The 21,345-nt window shown below is 43.0% G+C and overlaps 1 protein-coding gene across 2 annotated transcripts in view; it reads right to left on the bottom strand.

Annotated features, from left to right (window-relative positions):
* Positions 1 to 21,345, bottom strand: part of macrod2 (mono-ADP ribosylhydrolase 2) — an 855,710-nt gene that overhangs the window by 799,827 nt on the left and 34,538 nt on the right. For both annotated transcript variants that reach the window (XM_080200007.1, XM_080200006.1), the window contains exons 3-4: positions 18,446 to 18,514; positions 14,482 to 14,592 (exon numbers count right to left, since the gene is read on the bottom strand). In XM_080200007.1, the coding sequence (XP_080056133.1) occupies positions 14,482 to 14,592; positions 18,446 to 18,514 (180 nt within the window). The remainder of the gene's footprint in view (positions 1 to 14,481; positions 14,593 to 18,445; positions 18,515 to 21,345) is intronic.

Genomic DNA, 21,345 nt, shown 5'->3' on the forward strand with positions numbered 1-21,345 from the left:
CCATTGACTTTGGGCAGGATTTTCCTGCCTTGGGGAAAGCGTGACTGGAAAATCCCACCCGGATTTTCACGTCTACGATCAATTTCCCTTAGTCGGGATTCAGATATAATTATCAAACTAGAAAATATTAGTACAGGAGAAGGAAAAAGGGACAAGTGATTCTTTTAGGTATATCTTCCACTGGTATGGCAGGTAGCCAATTTATCATGCACCCTCACCTGGAACACATTCAGGTAAAAGAGCCCTTCATGTCATTCACTCGATAATGTATTTCGAATAACTGCACAAACGTTAACGCATGTTTAGCTTTCTCCGGCAATGTGAATGTAACACTTCAACAGTTTGGATCAATCACCTTTTGATTCGGAATTGCAAAATAAAAATTGCCTGGATTTGAACTCTCAACCAGTTCAATGCTAAATGATTTTGATTTCTTTTTATTCATAAAAGCCTGTCAGATTTGCAATTACAGAACAGAATACTTTCCACTTTACCAATTACTGCACAATCCAATGTCAGGCTATGGTATTAGTAAGTGGTATTAGTAAAATTCCTCTAAGCCTTACAAAAACAGTAGCACAATGGGCAGCAAGGTGGCACAATAGTTAGCACTGCTGCCTCATAGCGCCAGGGACCTGGGTTCAATTCCGGCCTTGGGTCTGTGCAAGTTTGCATATTTTCCCTGTGTTTGCATGGGTTTCCTCCCACACACTGTGAATCTATGAATATTTACGTTGGAAATCTTCAGTCACTCGCTTATTTTAAGCCTTCCACAGTTCTGATGCACAAATGATGGGTTAAAATTTGGCGCAGGTTAATTTTACGCTGCAGAATATTTTCCCTTTGAAAATGGATAGAAAACCACCGAGGTGCAACGTTTACTGGAATTGAGACCAAGGTTTAGCCTACGTTCCAATCCTATGTTCAATGCTGAAAGGATTGTACTGAAGTTGCTCTCATGTATTACTGCCATTCAAACCTCCAAGTGACCAAGCAAATTAGAGTTAACATCTCCACACCATAGCAACAACATCAATGTGGCAATCTTATGGTGGTTTAAGTTTATGTATTAGTGTCACAAGTAGGCTTACATTAACACTGCAATGAAGTTACTGTGAAAATCCCCAAATCACCACACTCCGGCACCTGTTCGGACACACTGAGGGAGAATTTTCCTCCTAACCAGCACGTCTTTCGGACTGTGGGAGGAAACTGGACCATCTGGAGGAGACCCACGCAGACACGAAGAGAACATACAGACTCCGCACAGACAGTGACCCAAGTCAGGAATCAAACCCAGGTCCCAGACGCTGTGAGGAAACAGTGCTAACCACTGTGCCACCATGCCGCCCACACATTGGAGAGAAAGAGGAGAAAGGGACGTGTGGAGATGAGGTGGGGGTGATGGTTGTAACGAGTAATGATGTGGGTATGCCGGCGTTGGACTGGCGTAAACACAGTAAAAAGTCTGACAACACCAGGTTTTAGTCCAACCTATTTATTTGATAATATACTCACAAGCTTTCGAGGGACACCCTCTTCGTCAGGTGAATGGAGAGTTCTGGCCTCAGACAGAGCATATAAAGCACAGACAGTTTAGAGATTACTGATTAGAATGCGAATCTTTACACCTAACCTGCTGTTCAAGACCTGAAGTGGCTGATAATGTGAGTGGAAGGAGCACTGATCACAGTTTAAAGAGATGTGTATTGTCTCCAGACAGTACAGTAAGTGAGGTTTTGCAAACCCAGGCAAGTCACTCTTTAAACTGTGATCAGTGCTCCTTCCACTCACATTATCAGCCACTTCAGGTCTTGAACAGCAGGTTAGGTGTAAAGATTCGCATTCTAATCAGTAATCTCTAAACTGTCTGTGCTTTATATGCTCTGTCTGAGGCCAGAACTCTCCATTCACCTGACGAAGAGGGTGTCCCTCGAAAGCTTGTGAGTATATTATCAAATAAATAGGTTGGACTAAAACCTGGTGTTGTCAGACTTTTTGCTGTGTAACGAGTAAGACATAGGAACTTTGGAATTAGGAGCAAAAGTAGGCAAATTCAGCCCTTCGAGCCTGCTCCGCCATTCAATCAGACCATGGCTTATCTCTCCCTGGTCTCAAGTCTACTTCCCTACCTCTTTCCCATATCCCTTTAATCTGTTTTTTCAAATCAAAAATATACCTATGTCCTTCTTGAATCCATTTAATGATTCAGACTCCACAAATTCACCATCCTCTGTTTGAAGTAGTTCATCCTCTTCTCAGTTTTAAATCTAGCACCTCTCAACCCATACTTGTGATAGAAATATCCAATAAATGATTCATACTCTTTATAAAGCTATTGTCCCCTTGAATGTAGAGTATTGAATTTTGTTCAGGGTGTTCACCAAGCCTTTACTTAACGTTCAACCAAAGCTCTACAAGCAGTAACGAGATAAAAGGATGGGGGAGAAAATTTTGATTTTGATTTGATTTATTATTGTCACATATATTGGTATACAGTGAAAAGTATTGTTTTTTGCGTGCTATACAAAGCATACCGTACATAGAGCAGGAAAGGAGAGGGTTGCAGAATGTAGTGTTACAGTCATAGCCAGGGTGTAGAGAAAGATCAACTTAATGTGAGGTAGGTTCATTCAAAAGCCTGATGGCAGCAGGGAAGAAGCTGATCTTGAGTCGGTTGGTACGTGACCTCAGACTTTTGTACCTTTTTCCCGATGGAAGAAGGTGGGAGAGAGAATGTCCGGGGTACATGGGGCCCTTGAATATGTTGGCTGCTTTGCTGAGTCAGAGGGAAGTGTAGACAGAGTCAATGGCTGGGGGGCTGGTTTGCATAATGGATTGGGCTACATTCAAAAAAATAAACACCAACTACATATTTTTTCAATTGTGACTGATAAGATCAGATTGCTCCAGGCAAGTGACCAATAACATCTGTATTTGATACTAATATTTACATTAATAATTGGCTGTGATTTTTCCTTTAAATTAATGTTAAAAGCTGTTTCAAGCACACACAAACTAATTTGGCAGTGCTCTGTATAATTAACCCTCTTGATTCTGACTGCAACTTCAGGATTTAGTGCAAACACAGATTCAGACAAATTCTGAAGTTGCTGTTGATCTTTTGCAGCATAGAAACCACACATAAAATTGAACTATGTTGAATAAGGTGCAGCTGGGTTCTTAGTGGCAATTTGAGTAATAACTACTGATAAACAACTGTTCTGACCCTGAAAAAAATTACAAAATTCCATTAAGTCACTGCAGTATGGTTAATTCCTAGATTATTAAAACTAGTTTTCTAAAATAATCTAAGACTGGGCGACACAGCTGCCTCACGGCGCCAGGGACTCAGATTCAATTCCCGGCTTGGGTCACTGCCTGGACAGAGGCTGCACATTCTCCCTGTGTCTGCGTGGGTTTCCTCCAGGTGCTCTGGTTTCCTCCCACAGTCCAAAGATGTGCTGGTTGGTAGATTAGCCAGGCTAAGTTCACCCTCAATGTACCCGAACAGGCGCCGGAACGTGGTGACTGGGGGAATTTCACAGTAACTTCATTCCAGTGTTAACGTAAGCCTACTTGTGACACTAATAAATAAACTTAAACTGAAACTGCGGAAGAAAACTGAGGCCTTTGAAATGGGGAGACTGAGACAAGTACTAAAAATTCCACAACAGGGGATAGGACAAATGAAAAGGTGACTTAAGATTGCAGGAATAAAAATAACTCCAAAGGTGGCGTCTATAAAAGAAAATGTCAGCACTTTGGTCATTTGATCAGAATTAAAAAGCTACAGAGGTCTCTTCCAGACAGCAACCTGGAGGGCAGAGAGAGGGATCAACCTAGGTGTGGTTGGATGACAGATGTCACAGAGTAGCAGCAGCTGGGATACAGTGAATGACAGGGGATGGTACATGACTGCGACACCTGATCTCCAGGTAGAGTTACAAGCATGGCAGGAGAGCAGCAAATTCTTGTACATAAATTGGGAGTTAAGGATGAGATACAATTCCTGTGTTGCAAACAGTGCAACGGCATAATTCAGACCAAAATGTTTGGATGTTCACATTTAGCTCAGCATCACTTGAAGCTGCTGTACCATAAATCAAGGCGGTTGCTATTAGCCATGCTGACATCTCGACAGCAAATTCTGCCCTTGTCTCCACACTGACCACTTCAGAACCGCGTAACAGGAGCTGCAGCAATAGATTGTACACAGAGTGACACCGTCTTGTATCAGGGTAATTAACAGACAAAAGAAAATTACTAAGGCGGAGAGGAGAGAGATTTCAAAAGGGTCTGTCGAGAAGCTTTGCAGGAAATCTTCTGCAGCAACTGGAATGGTTCACAGAACGTCATTTAACCCAACGGAGCATGGTAATGGTCATGGGAAAAGTGCCACACAAGCTGAACATTGTGGATGGAAATCAGAAAACACTGCAAATACTCAGCAGGTCTGACTGCATCCGTGAGGAGAGAAACAGTTATTGGCTCAGCCCTACGACCTTTTGGCGCAGGAACAGTGCAGCCTATTCCCACATCATAGAATCCTTACTGTGCAGAAGGCCATTTGGCCCATCGAGTCTGCACCAACCACAAACCCACCCAGGCCCTAACCCACAATCCCATGCACCCACCCCAGCTAGGCCCCCTGACACGAAGGAGCAATTTTCTCAATCCGCCTAACCTGCACATCTTTGGAATGCAGGAGGAAACCGGAGCATCCCGGAGGAAACCCAAGGGGCGAACGTGCAGACTCCACACAGACAGTAACCTAAACTAGGAATCGAACGTGGGTCCCTGGCACTGTGAGGCAGCAGTGCCAACCACTGTGCCGCCCAGCAGAACGTTAAACGCTCAGAGCAAAACTCCACAGAAATAGGCAGTGATTAAAGCCTATCGGCTGTTTCGTAAATCCTCAGATCTCTGCAAGCTTCCAAATTTGCTGCTGTATTTGAAGAAGGCAGGGTGATCAATTCATCTGAAAAAGGCAACACGCTGCCATCTGGAGGCCAGAACCTACAACATCACGTCGACTCAAAATCCAGGTTAAACCTCAATAATGCCACTGTTTCATAAATCACCCTTAACCGTCAAGACATAGGGTATATAAATCATGAGCTGTCATTTTTCCTAACATAAAGCAATATCGATTGCTAGTTGCTTTCTAGAGCTGAAAACTGGTCTGTTTATTTTATCTCTAATAGGTCTTCACAGAAGCCTTACTGCTGCGTCTGTAAATGCTTCACAAAAATCTTCTCAAAAAAATCCTATTTGCAATTACAGTATCCAAAGACAAAGTCTGATCCTCACTGGTGTTTGTACTAATTTGAGTGTCCTCCTATCAGTCCAAAGATGTGTGGGTTAGGTGGATTGGCCATGCTAAATTGACCCCAGTGTGTGGGGATTAGCAGGGTAAATATGTGGGGTCACAGGGATAGGGCTTGGGTAGGATTGTGATCGGTGCAGACCCAATGGGCTGAATAGCCTCTTTCTGCATTCTAGGCATTCTATGAATCTATCCCTCATTAACAATAACCATAGGGGCAGAAGGTAGCACAGTGGATAGCACTGCTGCTTCGCAGCTCCGGGGACCTGGGTTCGATTCCCGGCTTGGGTCACTATCTGTGTAGAGTCTGCAATTCTCTTTGTGTCTGTGTGGGTTTCATCTAGGTGCTCCAGTTTCCTCTCAGTCCAAAAATGTGCGGGTTAGGTTGATTGGCCATGCTAAAAATTGCCCTTGCTGTCCTGAGATGCGTAGTTGGAGGGATTAGTGGGTAAATGTGTGGGAATGTGAGTGTGCCTCCCTGGATGCATAGAAAGGGAACCTTAATTAACATAATGAAGAAGAAAGGGATAGAAGGTTATAGAAATCATAGAAACCCTAGAGTACAAAAAGAAGCCATTCAGCCCATCTAGTCTGCACTGACCACAATCCCATTGGCTGAATGGCCTCTTTTTGTACTCTAGGATTTCTATGATTTCTATAACCTTCTATCCCTTTCTTCTTCTTTATGTTAATTAAAGTTCCTTTTCTATGCATCCAGGGAGGCAATGGCCTCGAGGTCTCATCGCTAGACTATCAATTGAGAAACTCAGCTTATTTTTCTGGGGGCCCGGGTTCGAATCCTGTCATGGCAGACAGTGGAATTCGAATTCAATTTTAAAAAAGATCTGGAATTAAGAATCTTCTGATGACCACAAAACTATTGTTGATTGTCTGGTTCATGAATGTCCTCCTTTAAGGAAGGAAATCTGCCGTCCTTACCTGATCTGACCTACATGTGACTCCAGAGCCACAGCAATGTGGTTGACTCTCAACTGCCCTCTGAAATGACCTAGCAAGTCACTCAGTTGCATTCAAGAAAGTAGTTCACCATCACCTTCTCGAGGGCAACTAGGGATGGACTATAAATACTGGCCGGCCACTGAAGTTCTTGTCCCACAAACGAATAAAAAAAGAAATCCATGCCTTTCATCTCAACTATTTCCTGTTGTAGTGAATTCAACACAAGACCATAAGGCCATAGATGTAGGAGCATAAATTGGCCATTCGGCCCCATCAGGTCCATCATTCAGTGAGACCATGACTCAACTAAAATGATAATTCCACTTTCCCATTTTATCTCCGTAACTCTTCACTCCTTTATTATTGAAAGGGCACGATTCTCCCGAATTGGGACAAAGTGTCCATGCAAGTGGGAAAATCAGGGAACTTCCCACTGGTGCTGGCAGCATCTGGCAAGTGGGATTCACCCCCCTGAAAGATGTGAAGCAGCCGATCCAGAGAGAAATTCCGGCCAGATCAGCTGTTCAGATATTGAGACGCCTTCTTCAGAGAGAATAAGCCACAGCTGACAATCAGGCTCAGAGTCTTTGCAAGAATTGGGAGAATTGAGGGACTTGTGATGCATTCAAGCGTGAAGGGAAATGTAAATAAACATAGCTGACTGGAGGCCAAATAGAAACACATTAAGCTGTGAATGAATGCCTATTTCAAAGCACTGCATTATGAAATTGAAACAGATCAAAGGTTTTCAGTGCAAGAGAGGGTTTCAAAGGTTTCAGCTTTCTGGGAAGGCCCAGAGCCTTCAAATAAACAATGCGTAAATACACTGGGGCTAAGTGCTCAATTGTGGAGAGGGGATCCTCCCCCCAGTGAAATTCACATCTATTAGAGGACTTCAAAAGAGATTTGATTTGATTTATTATTGTCATACGTATTAACATACAGTGAAAAGTATTGTTTCTTGCGCGCAGTACAGACAAAGCATATCGTTCAGAGAGAAGGAAAGGAGAGAGTGCAAAATGTAGTGTTACAGTCGTAGCTAGAGTGTAGAGAAAGATCAACTTAATGCAAGGTAGGTCCATTCAAAAGTCTGACAGCAGCAGGGAAGAAGCTGTTCTCGAGTCGGTTGGAATGTGACCTCAGACTTTTGTATCTTTTTCCCGATGGAAAGAGGTGGAAGAGAGAATGTCCGGGGTGTGTGCGGTCCTTAATTATTCTGGCTGCTTTGCCGAGGCAGCGGGAAGTGCAGACGGAGTCAATGGATGGGAGGCAGGTTTGCGCAATGGATTGAGCTACATTCACAACCTTTTGCCAATTCTTGCAGTCTTGGGCAGAGCAGGAGCCATACCAAGTTGTAATACAACTAGAAAGAACGCTTTCTATGATGCATCTGTGAAAGTTGGTGAGAGTCATAGCTGACATGCCAAATTTCCTTAGTCTTCTGAGAAAGTAGAGCTGTTAGTGGGCTTTCTTAATGATAAGTGGGGGAGCCAGGAACCTGATAGGATTAGATTGATTTAAAAAAAAATCAATTAAAAAACAGAGCAAGATTAGATTGGGATTAGAGAAACTCCTGGGCTAAGTGGTACTGCTGTTTCTTGTATTTCTATGGTTGTATGTTACTTATTATGATTCAACCACAGTGGTACTTAACATAACAAACATCCCTTTGTTTACAGGGCAATTAGCTATGTTCATTGTTTTATTTTGTGTTGTCAAATAGCTTACCCTGCCATCCCACATGACACAAAGTACCTCAAAATGTAGGGCAAGGAAGATTCAATGTTGAAAATTACATGGTGGAGCATGGAATAAATTAACTCCTCACTGAAGAATTTCTTCACGCCCAGCCAGAGCTGCTCAACACTGGCCTAATCGGTCACACTTGTGAATTCATTTCCAGTCCTTGCTTTCAGAGATGCAGATCCCTAACTCGGTGATTAATTGTGCTGCCAAAGGAATGGATCAGCGATCAGTGAAATCACTTGATAGGCTGTCAGAGCTGTGTCACATTAGAATTCATCCTTTCTGCACCTGTTCATTAAGAGCAAGGTTCATCCCCAACTTCAAGGATTGATTGCGAGCTTACATTACAGTGATGTATTCACAGCCCCATAAGTGGACCTCATTATAATGAGTTTCTGAATGGCAGGCGAGAGAAAAATAAGACCTAAATGCAATCCGGTGCGCACACAAGATTGCTACCTTGATTTTTCGAATTTAGGGCACAAAAGGAAAGTTTTTCTATGCACTACCAAGTTGGAAACTGAAAGGAAAAAAAATGAAATAATAACTCGCCTCACAATAGAAAAATACAACAAAATCTTCATGCTTTTTCCAAATACTTTTGTTAGTCATTCAACAATGATGAACAGTGCTGACGTCTATGTTCGCCTGTGACATGTCAAACTGACAAATCAATGAAAAAGTCACAATAATCAGTACCATGAAAAATGTCACATGAAGCTTCCATTTCAGTCTTTACACTTAATTCTGAAGCAAACCTCAAATACGCAACATTGACCAAGCTCCTGTCAATAAAGGAGAAATTAGCCAGCATTTGTAACAAGGCCACTCCAGGAAGACAGCTATGACAGCTTATTGACCATTGTCAAGATTATCAATATTAATTTGACTCGATTTGATATATCATCATCACATGTATTAGTATACAGTGAAAAGAATTGTTCCCCGCGCACTATTCAGACAAAGCATACCGAACATAGAGAAGGAGAGAGTGCAGAATGTAGCGTTTACACCGGAAAAGCAGGCTTTTAAGATTAACGTTTTTGTCTTTTTATTCCGCAGGTGGAGGTCCACCTCGTGTCAAACGAGGGGCATGCACACGGTGGGTCGTGTGTGGGCTGCTCTTGGAAGTTCCAGGAGTGGCCTAGTACTTCGTGTCGGTGTGTGTGCTTGATCCTAGACCGGTAGACGGGCACCGCAACAGCTCGGTGACTAGCACTGCTAGCTGTGCAGATACATGGATTTGGGCCTGTGTCTGTGGGAGTTTGCGCATTCTCCCTGTGGTTGCGTGGGTTTCCTCCGGGCGCTCCGGTTTCCTCCCACACCCCAAAGATGTGCTCTTAGGCTGATTGGTTTTACCAAATTGACACTATTCTCCCCTGAATCTGGCTAAGTTAGGGGTTCCATTCGTAGACACGCAGGGTAGAATAGGTGTAGGGTAATGCGGCGGCGCGGGCTCGTTGGGCCGAAGGGCCTGTTTCCCGTGCTGGGCTGTTCTTTGTTTGTACAGTCATAGCTAGGGTGTAGAGAAAGATCGACTTTGTGCGAGGTAGGTCCATTCAAAAGTCTGATGGTAGCAGGAAGAAGCTGTTCTTGAGTCGGTTGGTAAGTGACCTCAGACTTTTGTGTCTTTTTCCCAATGGAAGAAGGTGGAAGAGAGAATGTCCGGGGCGCGTGGGGTCCTTGGCTATGCTGGCTGCTTTTCCCAGACAGTGGGAAGTGTAGACTGAGTTACTTGCCTGTACTTAACTATCATATCTATATTTTACTTAAGAGGCAACAGTAATTTGTCACTTCCCAATATCAGTCATTATAAGAACCAAATGACAGCTAGTATAATGGACGTTCTCATACATTGCCTATAACATTTCCACATAAGGGAACCTACTAAACATCTGCTTTGCCTATAAGCTTCAAAAGCAAACACAGAAGCTGATATGTAGGGTTGGCTATATGTTGTTCATTTTTTTAAATTCATTCTTGGGACATGGGCATTGCTAGTTGGGCCAACATTTACCACCCATTCCTAATTGCCCTTGAGAAGGTGGTGGTGAGCTGCCTTCTTGAATCACTGCAATTCTTGTGGTGTAGGTACACCCACCACGTTGTTAGAGAGGGGGTTCCAGGTTTTGACCCAGTGACAGTGAAGAAACGGTAATATATTTACAAATCAGGATGGAGTGTGGCTGGTGTTGTTCGAGAACGGGATGGTAGAGGCAAGGGGTGGTGTAGGAGGGAGGTTTCAGCAGGAACTAAGAGGGAAGGAAAGTAAGCCAAAGTGAGAGGGAGTGAGTGCACGAGAACATAAGTTTGGGGGGGGGGGGTGCATCAGAACGTGAAACAGTCAAACAAATATTTTAAATCTTCTTTCCATCTCTGATGAAGGGTCATCCAAACTTAAAACACTGGCTCTATTCTCTCTCCACAGTTCCTGTCAGACCTGCTGAGTTTCTCCAGTATTTTCTGTTATTGTCTGATTCCAGTTTCTAATAGTAAGAATCTTTATGTATGTCACAAATTAAGCGTGACAATAAATAATTCTGAACATAGTTCAATACAAGAATATTCCAACAAGTGAATTATTCGACTGGTTAATGAACCCGGAGTGAAGGGATCTCGTGCCAGATTCTGCTTTTGGAACCGTATTAATTTGGCACAGACAAGTTCTCTGACTCTCCTGGTGGAGCTGATTCGTCCGCCAGTTGACAGGTTTGAAGTTCACAGCGTCATTTTTAAATACCAGTCCGGCACACTCATATTACTCCCTCCAGCCTGCCTGTCTTCACCAGTGCAGGAAGTCAGTGACCCAGAGGGAAAAGGCTAGCAACTCCAAGAAGATATTTGATCCCTTTGACCCCCCGGTTAGTGAGCTTTTCCATGTTGAGTTGTCGGGGTCCAGCCTCCCTCTCCTCGGTGTTCGCTCTGCCTTCCATCATTCATCTTCATTCAACCACCATCTTACCCTCTGCCTGCCATCACCCCGCTCCTCTCCCCTTGAATAGCCCTCCTTCCACATTCCGAAGGCCTTCGTCAGGTCATGAAACCACCTCCTCCTCACCTCGCGCTCCATCCCCGGTCGAACTTCACATCATTGTTGCGGTGACTGCACGGTGATGTCCAGATGTGTGGCACCAGCGAAAGGGGAGGAGATCCCTGTAGCCCACAACCCCAGGCACATCTGACTCGGTGACACAGGAGGATCCAAGAGCACCATGCAGTCCATGGAGACCAGCTTGGCATGGAGATAGAGAGCCGTAAACCAGTCTGCTTGGGCAGAGTTGTGTTCAGCGCATCAGGAGCGGTGCGGCACTATGGCAGAAAATTGTTGCCCTCACCCCAAAACCTCTGGGAACGGAGGACCACTTTGCGCGCGCTACTGGTTAACAACTGGGTTTGACACTGACATGATTTCTTGTTGGTGTGACACAAGACTAGAAGGGCTGAAGAGACGTGGATGGGCAGCTATGTTAATAAGCTGCAAATGAAAGTAAATAGCATTCACGCCACGTGTCAGCAGAATAATTGGAGAATTGCAATGTCATTTTACACTGGAAGGTTTCCCACTTTTTGGCTCCTGTCAGATCCTTCACTGCCAACCTGACCGCCACCAAACCCGCCATGGCTGGGTTGAGAGAATTCTGCCAAGATTGGTCTCACCTAGAGAGTGGTGGGTCAAGGGTAGCAGACATACTCTGTGAAGTTTGTAGGCTGCAATGTTTAAAAGCTTGATGGGCTGAATGGCCTCCTTCTGCACTGTAGGGGTTCTACGATTCTGTGAAAAGGTTGATCCTTGGGATGTAATTGCCCATGAAATGGCACAGTGGTTAGCACCACTGCCTCTCAACACCAGGGATTTGGGTTCAATTCCCAGCTTGGGTCATTGTCTGTGCGGAGCCTGCACGCTCTCCCAGTGTCTGCGTGGGTTTCCTTCGGGTGCGCCGCTGTCCTCCCAATCTGAAAGACATTTTGGCTTGGTGCGTCGGCTATGCTAAATTCTCCCTCAGGTGTACCCAAACAAGCATCGGAGTGTGGCAACTAGGGGATTTTCACAGTAACTTCACTGCAGTGTTAATTTAAGCCTGTGATACTAATAAATAAACTTTAAACTATTTAACTTACAGTGGAGGAGGAAGTATATTTGGGGAATGGTCAAATTCTTACATTTAGTGCAGGAGGGGGCCGAGAAAGGAATTTCATTGCAAGAAATTCTATTCTTGTGGTTGGGGATTGGGATTAACCTTCCTCCTTTTCACAGCAATTTTCTGTTGCATGGGAGGAAGATGACTCTTGTACCCCAAGACGTTGTTCTTTGAGGTTTTGGGTTGGGATTATGTTTGGGGTTTTGTTCATTGTTTCCTGCTCTTTGAAGCCTCTGGTGAAAATTGAGTGTGGGATTGCGGTTCTAATTGGAATTTGTTCACAGCAAGAAACTCTTGTTGTTCCAATCACGCATGTTATGATCTGTGGCAGGGAGCAGAAAAAGGGTTTCAGCTGTGGTTTGTCTCATTAGTTTACTTAGTAAAGGCTTTCCAGTCAGTGGAAGTAGGCTGATTGGTTTCAGGCACAATCTGAGTTGAGGAACCTATGTTCCTCTCCAGCCCAGCATGAGATACTTGTGCATCAGCTTTCCTTTCAGATCAGCAGCTGTCCTGCTGTAAGACCTCTTTATTTTCCAGACATAATGGCAAAGGGACACAGAAACAGTTGCGCGTAGGAGTAGCAGGGAAGGTTTACCTGCAGATTTGTAATTAAGTGGATTAGGTGGCAAGACCAGAATTTAATGTGTAACTCTTAACTATCATTGAATAGGTAGGGGCGAGCTGCCTTTTTGAACCACTGCAGAGTATAGAAGTACTGTTAGTGTTGTACAAGTTCCAGGATTTTGATCCAGCATCGATGAAGGGACGGTGATACATTTTCAAGTCACGAGGGTGAGCAACTTGAGGGATACTTGCATGTGGCGGTCATCCCACACATCTTGTTGTGCTCCTTTTTCTAGATGGCAGAACTCACGGATTTGGAAAGTGCTGCCAAAAAACTTTTGATGAGTTGCTGCAATGCATCTTGTAGATGGTGCACACTGCTGCCACTGTAGATCAGTAGAGGAGGGAGTGAATATTGAAGGAGGTGTATGAGGTGCCAATCAAGCAGGGCTGCTTTGTCCTGGATGGTGTCAAGCATCTTGAGTGTTGTTAGAGCTGCACCCATCCAGGCAAGTGGGGAGTATTCCATCACACTCCTGACTTGTGCCTCGTAGATGGCAGACAGGCTTTGGGGAGTATGGAGGTGAGTTACTCGCTGCAGAATTCCCAGTTTCTTCACCTGGGAAATCAACTCCAGCTGCAAAGGGCTATTTGTTGGATAGATGTGTCTTTCGACACTTTGCTGTTTGTCTTTTACAGTAACTTCAAATTTTGCCAGTTTTCAATGAAAAGTGTTGGTTGAAGTGCAGAGTTTAATGCTATAATACAACAGTAGAGGCCCCCTCCATTTTTTTCCGATCCATCGCATAATGTTAGGTTTTCAGTACCATCTACTGGTGCAGAAATCGTGAGACCACTCACTTTAATATCGAATACATATACAGATATATAGTGCAGTCTGGAACAACTACTGGCAACAGAGAAAATCACAAAAGTCCGAAGATGTATCGGTTAGGTGGATTAGCCTCAAACACAATGGGAAGCAAGAGGACGCAGGTCTGTTTTATGTCAGGTGGGAGATGGATCTAGGCCAAACCAAGTACCGCTCAAACAACTACAGGCATCTCCTTGGATGACACCTGGTAAATAGAAAAGAGACTGCTTGCCTAAGTTTTTTAAAAAAGTAACTTTGAATGACATTTTTCTCGTAGGAGTCAATGATACAGCATGCCTTCAGGAGTGTCAACATGGAAATGCACTGTCAACTTTCCCATTTTAAATGAAACAGTTTTTCCACTGCGGCAAATTGGTGTTCCTTAACTCCACAACCTGCTTTACTCAACCCTCACCTGTACTCATTCCCTGTGTGGAGTTGGCTCACTAACAACATCAATGACTGAATGAACAATAACACACAAGAGTGTATTTGATATAACTGTGCAATATCCACCTTTTGCAATAGTTTGGTCAGATATCACATTGTATATATCTGCACACCTATTTTCACATTCCTATCTTACGTTTGCAGTATATGATCCTGCAATGCAAACACATTTGGTACAAATCTTCTGAACAATTAGATACAATTGAAAAAACAGAGCACGGACATACCACTCATGACCCAAACATAGAATACTATTGGATAGAGCACAGTCCCTGGTAAAAACACCTTGAGAATTCATTTATCCAAGAACATAAATAGTAAGTCTAATGGCTTGCTACAGAATCACAAATTTAGCTAATGCCCTACACTTTGTCTCTCACAACCGCCTTCTTTCATTAGATTGTAATTAAAGTACCGACCTGCATTTACGATCGCATCAATTTTGAGCTTTGTTATGTCGCCTCGGTAGAGTGAAACATTATCGTTCAACTTGGGGGATTTTTGAGGCGGGACCTCTTCGTCTTCTTCACCTGCAACATGGAATCAAGGAGATTATCATCAGCTTTCCCATCTTGGTCTGCTCTTTCCCAAGGCAAGAGCAAACCAAGGCACAAGCACCGATAGAAGCAACAAAACTGCGGCGGCTAGAATGCAGAACTCGCTACCACAGGAGATATAAGTATCTTATATGATGAACTGAGGAGTGAAAATGGAATAGAAAGATATGCTGAAAGGCTGAGATGTAGATGGAATGCAAGAAGAATAAGTAGGATCCCTATGGAGCAGAAGAAAGCCATTCATTCCACTGAGTCTGCACCAAGTCTTACCTTGGCCCTATCCCCACCTACCCCTTAACCCCACATCTTTTACCCCACTAATCCCCCTAACCTAAATATATCTTGGACACTAATGGGCATTTTAATCTGCACATCTTTGTGGAATCTAAAAACCCAGCAGAGACTAGTGGGGCTGAATAGCCTGCTACTGCACAGCATGTTCAATGTATCAAAGAATCATAGAATCCTTACAGTGCAGAAGGAGGCCATTTGGCCCATCGAGTCTGCACTAACAACAATCCCATCCAGGCCATATCCCTGTAACCCCATGTATTTGCCTTGCTAATCCCCCTGACACTAATGGTCGATTTAGCACTGCCAACCAACCTAACTTGCACATCTTTGGACTGTGGGAGCACACTGGAGCACCCAGAGGAAACCCATGCATAAACAGGGAAATGTGGTTACAGCATTCATTCCTACTTCCACGGGGACACATTTCCACTGCAGGAACAAGGAATGCTTTTGGCGAAAATTCAAATTTGGAATTTTGTCATCCCTTCCTGAATATAGTTTTTACCGAGTATACTTGAGTCAAGTATAAAAATCTCAGCATCTGGATTTTTGTAATTAACCTGACATTGAGTTATAGTTTGTGATATAACATTAGAATTAGATTATTATAATGCTTTTACGTTCCCAAGATCAATGTTACTTTGCATGCCACCTAATGGATGGCTTGAGTGGCATTGCATTATATCTCTTTTTAAACCATCCATCTTAAATAAAAGGCATTTTTAAAAAAATTATTTCAAAGGACGTGTGCATCGCTGGCTAGGCCAGCATTTATTCCCCATTCCCAATTGCCCTTGAGAAGGTGGTGGCCCTAATTGTCCTTGAAAAGGGCTGAAAGAACACCAGGTTAAAATCCAACAGGTTTATTTGGTAGCGCAAGAACTGCTGCATTCCTTGTGGTGTAGGTACATCCACAGTGCTGTTAGGGACTGAGTTCCAGAATGTTGGCTCCTGCGATAGCGAAGGAACAACCAATATATTTCCAAGCCAGGAGAGCGAGTGGCTCGGAGGTGAACCTCCAGGTGGTGGTGTTCCTGCGTATCTGCTGCCCTTGTCCTTCTAAGTGGAAGGGATCATGGGGGTCCAAGGACAAGTTGCTGCATTGCATCTTGTATATATTTCATACTTCTGCCACACTTTATTCCCAATTTATATCACAGCATGAAGTCAGAACAATACAAAATAATTGGGTTAATACAAGAGAAAAAACTTACAGTTCATAAAGAATATTATTCAGAATGAAGAGATGCTCTTTTAAAACTATGAGAAGGAATTTCTTCAGCCAGAAGGTGAATCTGTGGAACTCATTGCAACAGAGGCCTGTGGAGGTCAGATCATTAAGTGTCTTTAAGACAGAGTTGGTAGGTTCTTGATCAGTAAGGGGATCAAGGGTTATGGGGATGAAGATCATATCAGCCATGATTGAATGTCGGAGCAAACTTGAAAGGCCAAATGGCCTAATTCTGCTCCTCTTTGTCTTCCCAAAGTGATATCAACACAACGGCTGGAATCTTATCACTGTACCACCGGCAGGATTTTCCCACCCCACCGCAGTGAATGGAGATTTAACTGGCCACTGAAAAACTTCACTGCAATGAGAGAGTGGCATGCACAGCAGGTAAGATCGCACCCAATACTTGCAATGCCAGGTTCACCATACAAAAGGCAGAGATTTTTGTCTTCGTTGACTAGACGATAGTCTTGCAAATCAATTGCCCTTCACATAATCCTTTCTGTACACCTGAGCAATTTAACACAGGTAAGAGAGGCTGAGGGGTTTAGAGAGGAAATTCCAGAGTTTAGAGTCAAGGTTAACCAGAGGCCAGAATTGGGGGAGTGCAGAGACCTTGGCAAACTGCAGGGATGGCAGACGTAGGAAAGTGGCACATGCAATGCAAGGTGGAAAAGTTGAAGTTATTAACTTTTGCACAAAAAACAGAAGTAGAGTATTTCTTAAATAATGAGAGATTGGAAAGTGTTGATATCCAAAGCAACCTTTTAGCAACTTCAGAAGTCCCTAAAAGCCCATACGTAGGTACAACAAGCAATTATGGAGGCAAATTGCTTTTACTGAAGAAGAACTTGAGTACAGGGGCAAAGACGTCTTGCTGCAATTGAACAGAGTCTTGGTAGTCTTCTTACCCAAGGAAGATTATAGTTGTCATAGTGGCAGTGTAACAAAGATTCACCACACTGATCCTTGTGAGACTGAGAAGTCTGGGGTCTACATTCTCTGCAGTTTAGAAGAATGAGGTGATCTCATTGAAGCATAAAAAAATTCTTCAATGGGCTTGAAGGAAAATGGGTGGCATGGTGGCACAGTGGTTAGCACTGCCGCTTCACAGCATCAGGGACCCGGGTTCAATTCCAGTCTCGGGTTTGCACATTCTCTCCATGTCGGCGAGGGTTCCCTCCAGGTCCTCCAGTTTCCTCCCACAGTCCAAAGATGTGCAAGTTAGGTGGATTGGCCGTACCAAATTGCCCCTTAGTGTCAGGTGGATTAGCAGGGTGAATACATGGGGTTACAGGGATACAGCCTAGCAGGATTATTGTTGGTGCAGGCTCAATGGGCCAAATGGCCTCCTTTTGTATGGAAGGACTCAATTCAATTTTATGACAAGATAGATGCAGGAAGGATATTTCCATTGGCTGCGACATCTAGAACCAGAGGGCACAGTCTCAGTACAAGAGGTGTCCATTTCGGACTAAGATGAGCAAGATTTTTCTGCAGCAAGAAGGTAGTAAATCTTTGGAATTCTCTCGACCATGGGATCATGGAAGTGTATGGTAACTTTAACCACAAAGGATACAAGATCCAAGTAAATTTTTAGTCCTATGTTAGTTGCACCCAGAAGTTGGAATGAATGGGAAAAGTTGTAACTTCCACGGTTCAGCTACACAGTGGAGCAGAGCACGGAGAGAGATGAGAAAAGTAAATCCTTTGATTTTGGCCATTTGTGAGCAGATTATTTCTGGTTTACTCAATTGTAAGGATGGAGAAATGCTTTCTTGTTTGACAAACAGCAGTACAGCGGTTAACACTGCTGCCTCACAGCACCAGGGACCCGGGACGCTGTCTATGTGAAATTTGCACATTCTCTCCGTGTCTGCGTGGGTTTCCCCTGGATGCTCCGGTTTTCACCCACAGTCCAAAGATGCGTGGGTTAGGTTGATTAGCCATGTTAAATTGCCCATGTCAGGTGGACTAGCGGGGTAAATATGTGGGGCTATGAGAATAGAGCTTAGGTGGGATTATTTTCGGTACAGGCTCAATGGGCCAAATGGCTTCCTTCTGCATTGTAGGGATTCTATGAAACTTTGTCCTTTTCTAGCAGTTAGCTAACATTCCAGCGTTTTATTGCTCTCCATGAGAAGGATGCAAATTAAATTAAATCATCCAAAAGCCATAACAAACTAAATGAAAATATTAATTTGCAAGGTCAGGATGGATTAAGAATTATTGAACCTAACAACAGCTACCTTGTAAAGTATACAGAGTCAACAATAACAAGCTCCTCAAGCTTGCACTTACCAGTTCTTTCCTTCAATGGAAAACATTCATCTTGCTCTTTATCCTCCAGCTTCTCTTTCAGGTATATCTCTGTTATGAATGAATTGTGAAAAAGAATGCAAATAAATCACAATATCATCAGTCTGTGCACTGAATATTCAAATTATTTGAGGGATGCAGGAGTTCTGGAGAGATGAAATGTACAAAAAAAAACTCCAGTGTCTGGATATTATACAGCAATAATTATGGGGAAGATAAAAAGTAGGAAGTTTCAACAACAATAATTGACTGGACTAATACCTGGAATGACTTGGTCGTCTTAAGAGGAAAGGTTGGACAGGTTATGGTTGTATCTGCTGGAGTTTAGAACAACTTGATTGAAGCATACAAGATTCTGAGGGGTCCTGACAAGGTGGATGCAAAGAGGTTTCTTCTCGTGGGGAAGAAACTAGGGGTCGCAGTTTAGAAATGAGGTGGGGGGGGGTCATTCATTTAAGACATTTGGGGGCTCTTCTCGAAAGGTGGTGGAAGTCGAGTCAGAGCTAGATACATCCTTGATAAGCAAGGGAATGAAAGTTTATCGGGGAGGGGGGACATGGGGTTGAGATTACAATCAGATCAGCCATAATCTTAATGAATGGGGTGGGGCAGGCTCGAGGCGCCGAGTGGCCTACCCCTGCTCCGAATTTATGTTTGTATGTATTTATCAAAATTGTACCCACAATTCTTTCAAATAGTCTCTCACCATCCACTCTGCCTATTCACAATTTTGAACAGTTCCATCCTATTTCCTCCATACCTTCTTCCCTCCAAGATGAGCAACTCCAGCCTCTTCAATATATCTACGCACTCAAGTCCTCAGCCCTGGAACCATTCTCGTAAATCTTTTCTGCACCTCCCTAAAGCCTTCACATCCTCCTTAAAATGTGGTTTCCAGAATTGGATTCAGTAGTTGGAGCTGAATCAATCTTCCATAAAGGTTCACCATAACCTGCTAACGTTTGAGCTCGATTCTTCTATTAAAAAGTTCCATGATTCCACATGCCCTTATAACCACTTTGTCAATTGCTCTTCCACTTTCAATGATTTTTGCCCAAATACCCAAATGGTCTCTTTATACCTGCATCCCCTTTTAGAATCGCATGCTTTATCTCTTTCTTAGGAGGCTAAGGAAATTCAGCATGTCTGCTACGACTCACAACAACTTTCGCAGATGCACCACAGAAAGCATTCTTTCTAGCTCTATCACAGCTTGGTATGGCTCCTGCTCTGACCAAGACCGCTAAAAACTACAAAGGCTTCTAAATGTAGCCAAGTCCATCACACAAACCAGCCTCCCATTCACTGACACTGTCTACACTGCCCACTGCCTCAGGAAAGCAACAGTCATAATCAAGGACACCACGCATCCTGGACATACTCTCTTCTACCTTCTTCCATCAGAAGAAAGATACAAAAATCTGAGATCACATACCAACCAACTCAAGAATAGTTTCTTCCCTGCCGCCATCAGATTTTTGAATGGACCTATCTTATATTGAGTTGATCTTTCTCTGCATCCTAGCTATGACTGCAAAACTACATTCTGCGCCCTCTCCTTTCCGTCTCTGTGGTATACTTTGTATAGCGTGTAAGAAATAATACTTTTCACTATGCTAATACATGTGACAATAGTAAATCAAATCAAAAAATGCCCTATTGCCATTTCAATATATCTCAAAGCAGCTTGTTGTTTTCCACCAGAGTTTATTTAGGAGGGCAAATGAAAAATTTTACATTAATATCTCATGTGATATGAATCATGGCCATTCATTTTTTTTATATTCGCGTGCCAGGTTTTCCATCATCATGCTTCTGGCCATCCACAGAGAGGAACAATTAAGGGGAAGGAAAATATTGGATAAAAGAGGAAGGCAGGTTTCACTACAATTTTAAGTTGTGTGTCACTGCAGATTTGCATTAAGGTTCAGATTTCTTCATTCTATTAAAATGAGAGAATATTAGATCAAATACTAAGGTGTTTTTACACAATGTCTGCCTCTACATATTTAAAATAAAAGACAGAAAGTACAAGACTGCCTGCATCGGGAAGCTGAATGCTCTGTCCTGCGAGTTAGTGTGATTCGCATGACATTGAATTTGTCTCATTCATACCGCAAGCAATTCTCGCAACACGGGAACAAAGCAGCCCAAAGTTTCAACATAACAAAACACAATCTTCTGCTCACGTAGTTATTGCAAAGCTGTCAGGGATTTTATCATTTCCATCAAGAACAAAGAGGCATTAATTTGGGACTGGATCCAGAAGAAACTGCGAATGAATAGAACGTTCTCAAAGCTGTACCAGAATAATTTTGGCAAGTAGCCATTAGTATTATGTTTCCACGTAGCTATTTGGCAATGATTAGAAATATGATTAAATCAAAAAATAAAGTTGAAAAGGATACAAAACTGGTTACTTGGTTAACTGCAAATTACCGGTTGAAAAGATTTCTAGGAGAAATTAATCTCCTCTTGAGTTCTTCTTCAATATTTCTCAACTCAATGTTCCCTATCCAAAGGGCAAAGGTCAAGATCCATGTGCCAAAAGTACTCAAAAGCCAACTCCAGAAGATAAACCCAGGATCTTCACTTCCAGCAGGGAATTTTGGAATTCAAAGCTATATTACTTAACTCCAATTTAATGCTTTTAAGTTAAACATTTACATCTTATTCAGTGAGCTATAAAAACCATTATGTAAAACTTGTAACAAAATGAAGTTGTGCAAATTTGTGAATATAGTTCCCATATATAAGCAAAGTGAATAACTTAATAGATTTGTACATCTTTTGTAAACATTATTAAGACACAGGAGCAGAGCATGTCATACAGCTTTTAAAACTTATCCTGCCATTCATAAAGGTCATGGCTGCTCATCAAA

The sequence above is a fragment of the Carcharhinus amblyrhynchos genome, chromosome 12 (genome assembly GCF_965287045.1).
Source record: "Carcharhinus amblyrhynchos chromosome 12, sCarAmb.v2.hapA, whole genome shotgun sequence".
Lineage (NCBI taxonomy): Eukaryota > Metazoa > Chordata > Chondrichthyes > Carcharhiniformes > Carcharhinidae > Carcharhinus > Carcharhinus amblyrhynchos.